The sequence below is a fragment of the Anastrepha obliqua genome, chromosome 5, assembly GCF_027943255.1.
Source record: "Anastrepha obliqua isolate idAnaObli1 chromosome 5, idAnaObli1_1.0, whole genome shotgun sequence".
NCBI lineage: Eukaryota > Metazoa > Arthropoda > Insecta > Diptera > Tephritidae > Anastrepha > Anastrepha obliqua.
This window is the reverse complement of record NC_072896.1, coordinates 67,842,735-67,854,793: the sequence shown is the minus strand read 5'-3', so window position 1 is coordinate 67,854,793 and position 12,059 is coordinate 67,842,735. Positions and strand designations below refer to the sequence as shown.

The 12,059-nt window shown below is 40.7% G+C and overlaps 1 protein-coding gene across 1 annotated transcript; it reads left to right on the top strand.

Moving 5' to 3' along the window:
• The first annotated feature begins 221 nt into the window (after positions 1-221).
• Positions 222-11,617, top strand: LOC129247766 (fez family zinc finger protein erm). The gene is made up of 2 exons (XM_054887055.1): positions 222-300; positions 8,431-11,617. Exons 1-2 carry the CDS (start codon positions 289-291, stop codon positions 10,603-10,605), a joined length of 2,187 nt encoding a protein of 728 aa, XP_054743030.1. The 5' UTR covers positions 222-288; the 3' UTR covers positions 10,606-11,617.
• The last annotated feature ends 442 nt before the right edge of the window (positions 11,618-12,059 follow it).

Sequence of the window (12,059 nt, the reverse complement as noted above, 5' to 3'; positions counted from 1 at the left end):
GCTGGCACGCAAAAGCGTAAAAAAGGACATTACGAAGTGTTTGTTAAGAAAATTGGCGAGTGTGTACCAATTTGGTGGATCTAAACTTGATAAGGAAAGAAAAGTTGGAACTGAATTTAAAATGTGAAAAAGTGTTGAAGTGCATATATATGTATGTATGCGTTATACTAAATAAGTGAAATATTTAAAATTTATGTCAACAGAATATAAAAGACAATTCATTTACACGAAGTACGCATTGCCAACAACCAACAATAAGCTACAATCACAACAAGACAGCCGATAAATATGGTTTATTTTGTACGTATTGTATTTTTGAGTATTAAATTTGTTTTTTTTTTTTTTTAATTTTAAAGTGCATGGTGAAAATAGTTTTTAATGTAGGTACATACGTCATAAGAATAAGTTTTTTTCTATAATATAAACATCAAACAATAATAAATACGGATGCGCCATTTAGAACATCGCTGTTTAAACATTGAATAACCCCGATTCAGCCGATTTTGACAAATAAGCAATATTGATTTAGGATATTCTTATTCACTTATTTCAAATTAGTTTTTAATGCAATTACGATTAAACGCCCATTTCGGGCGTTATAACAGCTATTTCGGTTCGTATGTTAGCATTGAATTCAACAATGGCTTTCGGCTTGCTGGCGTCAAGCTTGGTTTTTAAACAATCCCACGAGTAAAAGTCTGGTACCGTTAAATCTAGAAAAGGAAGAATTTTTATTTTCTAATATTTTTTATTTTATTTTTTTTTTTAATTGTTTTAATAAAAATTTGTCAGACTTTTTCATGCATTTGCGAAGCCGCTCCGGGAAGTGCGCCAGCATTCAGCATTCTTTGAAGAAATATGGTCCGATAATAGTTTTTGAGCTCAGTCCGGCCCAACAAATTATTTTCTCATCGTGCAGTGGTGTGGTTTCTCTGTTGCTCAAATTCCACAGTTCTTTATTGGCTATTCTGGCCAAACATCTTTAGCAACAGCGAGCTTGGAGATCAACGAATAAGGAACCCATCCTTTGGCAAATCAAACGGAGAAAGTGGTGATGGATAGGTCGCACCCTTAGAAAGCTGGTAGCATCACGAGAATGACACTGGATAGGAATCCGCAAGAGAGCAGAGGCCGCCGTCGGCCAAGGGTACGTGAAGAAGGTCGCTGTTCACATGGGACAGCGCAGAAACAACAGTCCAGAAACGTGTACGATGGAACAGCCTTGCCGAAGCCCTATGCTCCCGATCGAAGTGAACAAGGGGGAAGAAATCCGGCTCGGCGGGGATAATTATTCCGACGGTATTTACATGTAACAAACGACGCAGCGTGTGCGTTGCGTGAATCTTTGAGTAATTTGTACTTTGTATGCGAAGCGATGATGATTTTGCGTGCATGGTAGCGAGAGGCTACAGACCCGTACTAAAAGAAATTCTTTCCCAAACTACGAACTGTGTTGTTTGAAGGCGCCGAGTACAATGTAATGCTACAATTTCAGCGCATTCTCTCAGTGAGAATTGACTCTTAGCTAAAATGGTACTGAGCATCATTTCAGAATCGTGCACGTTTGTTAAGACCGCAAATAAACCCAATGAAATCAAATATCAATGCAATATTGAATGCGTGCGAGTGGAACTAATGTTCAAGCATGTCTCAAACTCACGACTTTGCAATATCACTTTAGGTAAAACATCGATTTTTTGTTAATACACAAACGATCGTTTTATAATCTGTCCCATACAGTTCTCTTAGTGATCTTCAACGCTATTCAATTCAATGCTTTTCACAGACCCTTTTTATAATTTTTAATGCAAAGATGCACTTTTCGATGTTTTTTGGGGATGAGCTAATCTGTGGGCAGCCTGGTTTTTTATTGACATTAAGCGCCTCCCTAAACTTTTGAAACTGCTTGTGCCAGTCGCACGGCGTAAATAATTATAACCATGTGCTTCTTGATACTTTAAAGCATTAAAAATTTTCCTTTGTTTAATCGAAATGTGAATCACAGTTCTTTGCGCGAAACTCATCTTCCGACCACAGTACAAATTAATAAAAAAATATTGTCTGTTAGCACAAGACTAGGTGCAAGAATACCTATGAGACGCAAATCTTTATTTAACCTTCAGCATAAATATTTAGTATGGACCTGGTCTCCCAGGCTCCTAAAACTGCGTGAACATATTTACAGTACTTCCTACTAAAATTGTTAAGGAAACACTACGAATTCGGAAATATGTCTATGTGAAAATATTTAAAGTTGAAATAATTTGTTTTTATTGTAAAGAACAAAATAATATTATCAAGATTGACACACGCAGCATACTTAGTCTTCTTTGTCATGAGATCACTGTGGTCTGTGAGACCTAATGATGTCAATCCCGGGATCCTGGTCTTTGGTCTTGGAATCCCGGTCTTGAACTTAGTTGATCCAGCTACTCTAAAGCTGTTATATACCTCCCTTTTGCTTTCAAAGCTGGAATATGCTGTATTTATTTGGAGATCATATTATGCTTGTCATATTAGATGGCTTCAACGTAGGCCGAAAGTCTTTGCCTGTTATGCTTTGCATTTCACTGATCCATTGAATCCAATAAAAATCGGTGCTTGCTCATTAATCTAAAATCTAGATACTACAAGGACTATTCTCTCCCTCACTTGACCCTTCGATTTGATAAGTAAGGCGATTGACTCCTCTTCGAAAATTAATTTCAATATTCCTCAGCGAAGCTTACAAACTTACGAAATTTTCTGGTTATGGATAGTTAGAATGCTTCGATTTCTAGAGCATTGAAGGAATTTAATGTGCTTCCAAATCTTATTGCTCTAGATTTTTCTTCCACAAAATACTATTGCAAAGTGTTGAATTGTGTGAGTGAATTTGAAGTATTCTCTAATATTCTTTACCTTTAAACTATAAGAAATGTTATATTTTCTTCATGAAAATGAAATAAATAAATTATAAGTTTAGTTTTTTTTGATTGAATTGCTTAGCATTAATCTGTTTTTCATAGTCTGTAAGAAATACTGCATTTTTAAATTCTTAAATGAATGAATAAATAAATAAATAAATATAAATAATAAAATATATTCTGGCTATATCATTTCAAGTTCAAACCAGATTAAAATCGAAATAATTTACCCTTAATCAGACCTCTTTTCAACAGTTAAAGGCAAAGCTTCCTTTCCATTAAGAAGAGTTACAAACGTTCAAATGTCATCCATATTTATTTATTCAATTAATAGTCTAAAAAATACAGTATTTCTTACCGACTATGAAAAACGGATGAACCCTTTAATAATTTATTATAAATTTGATTTGAAAGGGAATTAAATTCTCCCAAAGTTCTGGAAATTGGAGCATTGAAAGAATAATTAATTGTTACCATCCTTAACCAGAAGAAATCATGATTCCGTAAAAGTACGTTCACATATGCAGTGATAGCAATAAATCTACAAAAAATAATCCACCCTTTCACATATGGCAGATTAGCTGCAAGACAAGACTGATTAACTGAAAGACAAGGAGAAAAACGAATTTAATTGCGCAATTGACTACTACGAGGAGTGCCTTTTATATTTCGGGATTAGAGAACAAAAACAAATTTTAATCATCGAAAATCACTTTATTGTTTTTCAAAATATTCTCCATGAAGATCTATACACTTTTGCATGCGTTTGAACCAATTGTCGAAGCACTTTAGCTACTCTGAATGAGGTACCTCCAAAACATGCATTCTGAATGCCGCAACCGCTTCTTCAGGTGTCGAAAAACGTTGACCTCTCAGTTTGTTTTTTACGTACGGGAATAAAAAGAAGTCATTCGGTGCCAAGTCAGGACTATACGGCGGATGACCCATTAATTCGATGTTTTGGGTGCTCAAAAATGCAGTTGTTTGAGCCGATGTGTGAGAGCTCGCATTGTCCTGGTGAAGAGTGATCAGTCTTTGGCGATTGGTTTTCCTAATTTTTTGGAAGACAACTGGCAAACAAATTATTGTGTACTATTCAGAATTTACTGTTCTGCGTTGTTCTAGTGGTACTGGACGGTTACGACATGTCCAGTTCTTCCGAAAAAACAGGCGACCATTTGCTTGGAAGTGCTTCGTGCGCGAACAACTTTTGTTGGATTTGGCTCATCTTGAAACACCCATACAGTCGACTGCTGTTTACTTTCGGGCTCATACGCGTAAATCCATGATTCATCACCTGTCACGATGTCATAGACGTGTTTCGAAGCCCCACGATCGTATTTTTTGAGCATTTCCTTCGACCAATCGACACGAGCCTTTTTTTGAGCGATTCACAAATTGTGTGGGATCCAACGCAAACAAATTTTTTTGACAGTCAAATGTTTATGCAATATTGAATGTATACTGGTCCCACTAATGCCTAAGATTGTCTCAATCTCACGATAGGTCACATGACGATCTTGCAATATCAGTTCGCGCACAGCATCAATGGTTTCGGAACAACAACTGATTTTGGACGACCTTCACGAAATTCGTCTTGGAGTGAACGACAACCACGTTTGAATTCACCATACCATCGATAAACACTAGTCCTTGATGGGGCTTCATCGCCAAAAAATGAATTAAGTTCATCCATGCAATGTTGCTGAGTTAATCCACGTCGAAAGTTGTAAAAAATAATCGCACGAAAATGTTCACGATTTAATTCCATTTTTGGACCGCGATGAATCTTTTAAGTTACTGTAAACAACACAAATAGCGCTGGTATTTCAAAACGTTCTGAGTACGTAAAAGTCAAAAAATGTCAAACTTTGCGATACAGCTGTCAGTTGCCAGATTGCAACACCAGGGTTGCCAAATCCCGACATATAAAAGGCACCCCTCGTAGTAATACACAGTAGGAGGAAATCCGTAAACGATGCCTACTGAGGTTGCAAAAAATTATGGCAGTGATACACACGCGAAATCCGATATTACATTTTATAATAAGCAATAACAGGCCAAAGCGACTATAAACATACGCTTTTTCTGTAATATGAATGCAGAATTAGTAGGTAGGTAGGTAGGTAGGTAGGTAGGGTGGTTGTCATAAGACACACTTAGACCTTTCGCAGGTCCATTGTGATACCACTGGGGCTTATCCTTACTCTAGTTGTTCCTTTTCAAACCATCCGGTAGCTTCCATAAACGAGCAGAGCTTCGTTAGTTTTAGATGGGCTATGTCCGCTACATCGGTTAGAAATGCTGTATCAAGAGTGCGCAGCCTTCTCATAGCTAGGCTTTCACACTCACCTAAAAGGTGTCTGACTGTTTCCTCTTCTTCTGTATTAAGACAGCTTCTACAGAAATCGAAGTACGGGAGTCCTAACCTTCTAGCGTGGCTGCCTATTAAACAATGACCAGTTAATACACCTATCATTTTTCTTATAGATTCTCTGTTGAATCTTAGCAAGATCTTCGATCGACCGCTGTTCCAGTTCGGCCATGTCTGTCTGCTTAGTTCGCATGTTGTGAGGTTTTGCCAGCTTGTATTTACCTTTTTGATGGTTTCCCTGTCTATAAGTAATTTACAAGTGGCTATGGGCATGGGTATCAGCGCCTTATCCGGTTCGAGATCGAGCGTTGTACCTGTTCGTGCAAGTTCGTCCGCCTTACAGTTTTCTGCAATATTTCTGTGGCCTGGTACCCAGATAAGGTGCACCTTGTAGCACTTAGAACTGTTTTTGATGAGTGCGTTTTTGATTCAAGCGCTTTTATTGCTGCTTGACTGTCCGAGTAAATGAAGACTTCATTTGTGGATAATACTCTCGTTTTTATTTCTGTAAGTCCCTCTTTTATGGCAGTGACTTACGCCTGAATTAGTAATATCTAACAAAAAACTCATTAGAATTATATATACAAACCATTCTACTTTGCCGGGGTCCGTTTTATTTAGTTTTTTCTTTGAATTTTCTCTTTACTTTCGTAATATTAATTATTGATATCACAGAAAACTCAGAGTTGTGTAAGGAAAAGTATGATTAAAATCTAAAATTATTTTATAATCTCGGATTTCGGGAAGAATTGCGTATGGGTAATTTCGATATTTAAATACGCATTGGGAGTTAAGCTCCAAAAAGGAGATAAATTACTTACTTATATGTGAAGGTATTATAAGGTTCGCTGACTTTAAAGTGTAGCAACGCTACATTTATTGGTGCATCGAAAAATATTCCGAAAAGCTAATTTTTTTTTTGGAATAGAAGGCGTATGTATGAAATCTAAATTAAGCCTATTGCAGCATGAGCTTCTTCATTTTATTGCAACAACACCTCTTATTCTATCCAGACGCACGTCACGAATAGGAGGAGGTCGGTCCAACACCTAACAGAAGTGTACCCGCCATTTATTTATTTTGTTTTAAATCCTCTTGGTCGCCTGCTCTGTATCAGTGTATTGACTATTGGCTTCTGAACTGTTTTCCTTTCTTCTAGCTAAGCACAACGATAGCCAATCTTCACTTTTGAGATTTGTTTCGATTTTAAACATTGTTTTCAAGCACTCAGCAAAGCTACGCATCATTTAAATAACTTTAATTTATTTAACAATCAATTTACGGCCATACTTGCATACCACTTTAGTTTCTAAAAATTATGAATTTCATAAATTACTCTGAGTACCAATTTCCAGCGCCTGCCAATTTAGACAATTAATCAATTTATATAGTGTTAAAGGCGTGTAAATATTAACATAACGGACACTCACATACATGCATACATATGTGCCCTCATGGCTGCCAACAAGCATGCATCCGCATACACAAATTCTATATGGCAATTCATGTAAGAAGTTATTTATGTATGTGTGAGTGCCTGAATACTGCTGCTCGAGTCGAATTTGTGCCTGCTGAAAGAAATTGACCCACTCAAGTGAGAAATCGAGTTAATTAAAACGAGCCCATCAAAGATGGTGGCACACACTTATATGCATACACACATTTACGCATACATGCATGGATTTGTACTCCATGTGTTTGCACATATCGCAAGTAGGAAGTAAAGGCTGCTAACTCAACTGTAAGCCAAAGCAGCCGCAACGGATGTCTCGCATTAGACTTGGCGGACGCACGTACGTAATATAAGGCGGCTGTGCTATAGCATCACAACAAAAAATTTGGCGACTTAAGTAGAAAAAGAAGGAAGTGAACTTTCACACTTGCAGTCAAGTGTAAAGAGTCGAAAACAATCAAGTAAAAATTTGAAGACAGAAGGAAGTGTGTGAATGTGACTATTGAGAAAGAGAAAGGAAGTAGCGTATGACGATTTGGCGCGAGTGTTTTCATGCAAACAGCACAAGCCCAGCTTTGGCTATGAAAGAGTGCACAAAATCAAAGGATTAAGCTGAATGGCAATTTATATGCCTCTATAGATGCAAGAAATCAATACAAGCACCAGGGAATTGATAAACTTTGTACGGCATATTAAAGGTCGCCTGAATGCGTTTGGCCCATATGCTGGGAAATCGGTAAGGTATGCTGGCAATAAAGGAGTAAACCACGTTTGTTTGAGTACTCAGTGCGCAACAGGAATAAATAGAAGCCACATGCAAACGGCTCGAAAAAAGTCGAAAAAAGTTTTGTTGAAGGCAACGCAGTTTGATGTGTGACAGACTGAGAAGGACGGCAAGATATGGCACGGCAAGGATATTGTCAGGATGCACTGAAGTGTGTACTCGAAAGCGTTCAATTAATGTATCAGGCTTTGTGTGCATAAGGTTAGTGGTTATGCACATACACATGTTCCTGAAATCAATCGCCAGGCAATCGCTGGGCAGTCGCCGTGGAAAGGGTTCGACTTCAATTGATGGGCGGCGAAGTGCAAAAGTGATTTCGTGTCGTTTTTGTTTGACTTTATATGCAAATTGCGGTGTGTTTATGATTCCTTTTTTATTTATTTCTGCAGCTTTTGTTAAATATTGATTTCGAAAATGCCCTAAAATCGTGCTTGCGTGCTTGAGCGTCCCTAACGTGGAAGTTTTGATATCCTGCCGGCGGGAAAATCGAAAACGTAAACGATGCTGCGGTTCGGTGTTGCACAAATTGAAAAGCGGAATTTAGCGAAGACAACAATAATAACCACGGGATTTCATAGGGGGCGTGGCATATGTTTGGCGCGCTGTTGCGCTTGTTTGCGTCGATTTGCTACGCTTGAGTGCATCTGCATTGTGGCAACAGTTCCGGCGGCAGCACAGCGGTACGCCGCAAAACAAGCAAATAAAAAGAGTCTAAAAATAATGAAAGAGGTAGTTCAGAGTTAAAATAAATGCGAAGTGTAGAAACCACAAAATGAAAAAAAATATTTAAAAATTTGTTTACTCAGCTGATTTCATTGTTTTGAATTAACGTATGAGTTTTTAATTGCTAACCCGTTGCTTCCAATCGCTCAGCTCACACTAATCATACTTTCTTTTTCTCTTCTTCTTGCAGAGTCCGCGTGGCATGCAACCGTGTAGTCCATCGGGCGTTATTGCAGTGATGCCGCCATCGAAGAGTCCCGCTATGGAAACGGCCGCCGGCCAGCAAGCGAATGTCCACGCCGTCAGCGAAAGTGGCACGGACAAGCAGCATACTGTCGAGCAGCACGTCTCATCGCCTGTATGCAACACAACAACTGCCAGCACGAATTTACCCAACACACGCGCTTGTCCGCTCAAGTTTTCCATTGCGAAAATCATGGAACCCGATCAACGCGCCAGCAACGAGTACGTCAATGCACAGGAAGACTCCGAGCGTTCGTGCAGTCCCATTGAGGTTGCTAGCGATGAGTGTGAGTCAGAGCGTGTAGAATTGCCAATGCACGCTACTAGTCAACAATGCACCAATTCCGAAAATTACGACTCCGCCTTCAAGAAGTATGTGCCCTCCTCCGCCGCTGTGGCTGTCGCCGCCTCCACTGCTACCAATGTCGCTGCTGTGCAGCAGTTTGTCAATTCACGTCATCAGGAACTGATGTCGCAGTACCCTCTGTTGTACTATGCGCCCAATCAGCTAATGTGTGCTGCAGCCGCAGCGCAATATGCAGCGCTTACCGCCGCACAACAACAAACGTTGCTCGCTAATACCGGCGCTGCCACGCATTTGAGCAATTTCACCGCTTCGTTGAGCAGTTTTCATACGCAGTCGTTACGACGCAATCTTAACGCTTCGGGCCATCATTTGGCCGCTGCCGCGGCAGCAGCAGCTGCGGCTCAAGCACAAGCGCAGCATGCACACCATCAGGTGCTGGTAAATGCACATCCACAGCTTCAGCAGACGTTGGAAAAGCAGCAGCATAAGCTGCGTGAAAGCACCGTCGGTAATGGAGCATATCATGGCATGAAACGCAAGCATAGCGCTAGTGCTGCTGCAGCATCTGCTGCTGTTGTTTCTGCACAATCATCCGCGCCGGTCGTTCATGAGCATGGCTCCTCGCGTGCCTCCTCACCCGCATCACGTCAACTACGCTCGCCATCTCCTAATTCACTGGACGACAGCCCAAATTCTACGACAGGCAAGCAAAAGACATTCTCCTGCTTGGAATGCGGCAAGGTCTTCAATGCACACTACAATCTCACGCGTCACATGCCAGTGCATACGGGCGCGCGACCGTTTGTGTGCAAGGTATGCGGCAAGGGTTTTCGACAGGCATCGACGCTGTGTCGCCACAAGATCATACACACCTCCGAGAAGCCGCACAAATGTCAAACTTGTGGCAAGGCCTTCAATCGCTCCTCCACGTTGAACACTCATACACGGATACATGCTGGGTACAAGCCATTTGTGTGCGAGTACTGTGGCAAGGGTTTCCACCAGAAAGGCAACTATAAGAACCATAAGCTGACGCATAGTGGCGAAAAGGCGTACAAGTGTAGCATTTGCAACAAAGCTTTTCACCAAATCTACAATCTCACCTTTCACATGCACACACACAATGATAAGAAGCCGTACACGTGTAAAGTTTGCGCCAAGGGCTTTTGCCGCAACTTTGATCTGAAGAAACATATGCGCAAGTTGCACGAGCTGGGCGGCAGCGATTTGCTGGACGATGATTCGCCGCCAAGCTATGAGCGGCGACGCGAGTATACGCGTCGTGAGTACACACGTCGCGACGGACATCATAGCTATCATGCACATCTGCAGCACGGCAGCCAATTGACGCCTGACTCCTCTGCCGGCAGCTTGTCTCCACCGATCAATGTCACAACACCACCGCTTTCTAGTGGAGGCGGCGGCGATAGTAGCAACTCCGCCTGGCATGCGCCGCAATATCAGACACTAATCAGTGCGCAGCAAACGTCGGCCGTTAGTGCTGCAGCCCCCTCCGCCTACGCGCCGCACCATTTGCTACCGCAAGTGGGCAGTAGTTTTCGCACGTCCGCTGGTTACTCCGCCAGCTCTGCTTTCATTCAACTCGCCAACGCAGCTTCGACCAGCGCATCGGCTGCATTATCCGCCAGCCCGACCAGTGCCACACAAATATTATCCGCTCATCATCAGCACCACCAACAGCAGCAGGCGCAGCACAACCACCATCATCATCACAGCCAAAACCATCAGCGACTCTCCGCAGCTGCAGCCGTCTCCGCCATGGATCAGGTACCCTTCATTGCAAAAGTATTCTGACAGCGCTACTATGCGGATAGTTTGGCCACAACCCCAACGCATCATGCCAGTACATTAACTGCTTCCTCGAAGAGCATACTCATCGATTGACTGCAGTTTGTAGCGGCCGCTGCAGCAGCTACAGCAACAGCAACAGGGACAGCGAATTCGAGTTTTACTGTTACCGCGGCATCATCGCCGACTGCTGCAGCGGATGATGAGCTCTTTATTGACGCTGTAGACGATGTAGAGCAGCTGGATTTGGCTCAGCCGTGTCGCGAGCAGTTTGAGGATCCTCGTACCGCGTTGGGAAGTGCCGTTGAGGTGTTAAATGGGCTGCTTTGAGGCGTTGACTTTGCTGCGTGCCTGTAAATCGGTGGTTTCAACAAAAAGGTTTCATGGTAAGGGAAACAGTCCCTTATTCGCCAACAAATGATCTCCGTTATGGCAAAAGTGTGCAATATTGCGTTTAAGCGAAACATGAAACGAAATGAAGTATTTGAAATATTGTATTTAAATTTCAGGCGGACATTTTCATAAATTTAGCTGCATTAATAATTTCTTTTTTTCGCAAAAAATTGTCGTAATTAAAAAGGAATTGCTTCAATCGGAATAATGGAATTGTGCAGAGGGTAACGAGACAAAATTGCATTACTCACACATTTAAAAAAAGTGTGTTAATGTATGCGTGTAAATAATGAGCAACTTAAGTGTGAAACAAAGTCCAAATGTCTGCTGTAAATACAATTAATGTGGAGCAGTAAATGTCTTCTTAAAGCAATAAGGAATAGACAGTTGTTTCTATGTATGCATGCGTGCTATATACATATACCAAAATGATGAATGTATAAGTATATGCTAGGTACGATTACTTAAATGTGAAATTCCACTAAATCACCACATACCTACATACACCACTACATACCTTTTACGCCCACGTGCAGTTCAACTTTAAATGTAGTAGTTTTAGTAAAATTGTAATATAGTTTTAGATATGAATAATTGTGAGATTTACCTATTATAAAAAATAAATTCAAAATGAAAATATATACAAATTAGAGGCGTAATTAATTTTATTTCAGTCTGGTAAATTGAAATTGTTTGCATTGAAAGAAATAAAACGCAAGTTCATGTGAATCCAAAAATGGTGGTTTTGAATTCCATAGCTGCAGGTTTCAAAAGCTTCTACAGTCGTCGAAAAATGTTGACTTCGTATTTTATTTTTGATGTTCGGGAACAAAAAACAGTAAATTGATGACAAATTAGGGCTGCAAGGCGGATGGTGAATTAATGCAATCTTTTCAATGCTCGAAAATTCTCTTTTGTGAGCCGATACGGGTGAGATCGCATTGTCTTCGTGAAGGATCATTCGTCTTCGGCGGTTATTTTTCCTTAATTCTCCGAAAACTACTGTCAAACAAATGGTTGTTTACCAACCACTCAGAATCGCCTATTTTAAGTTGATATATATATTA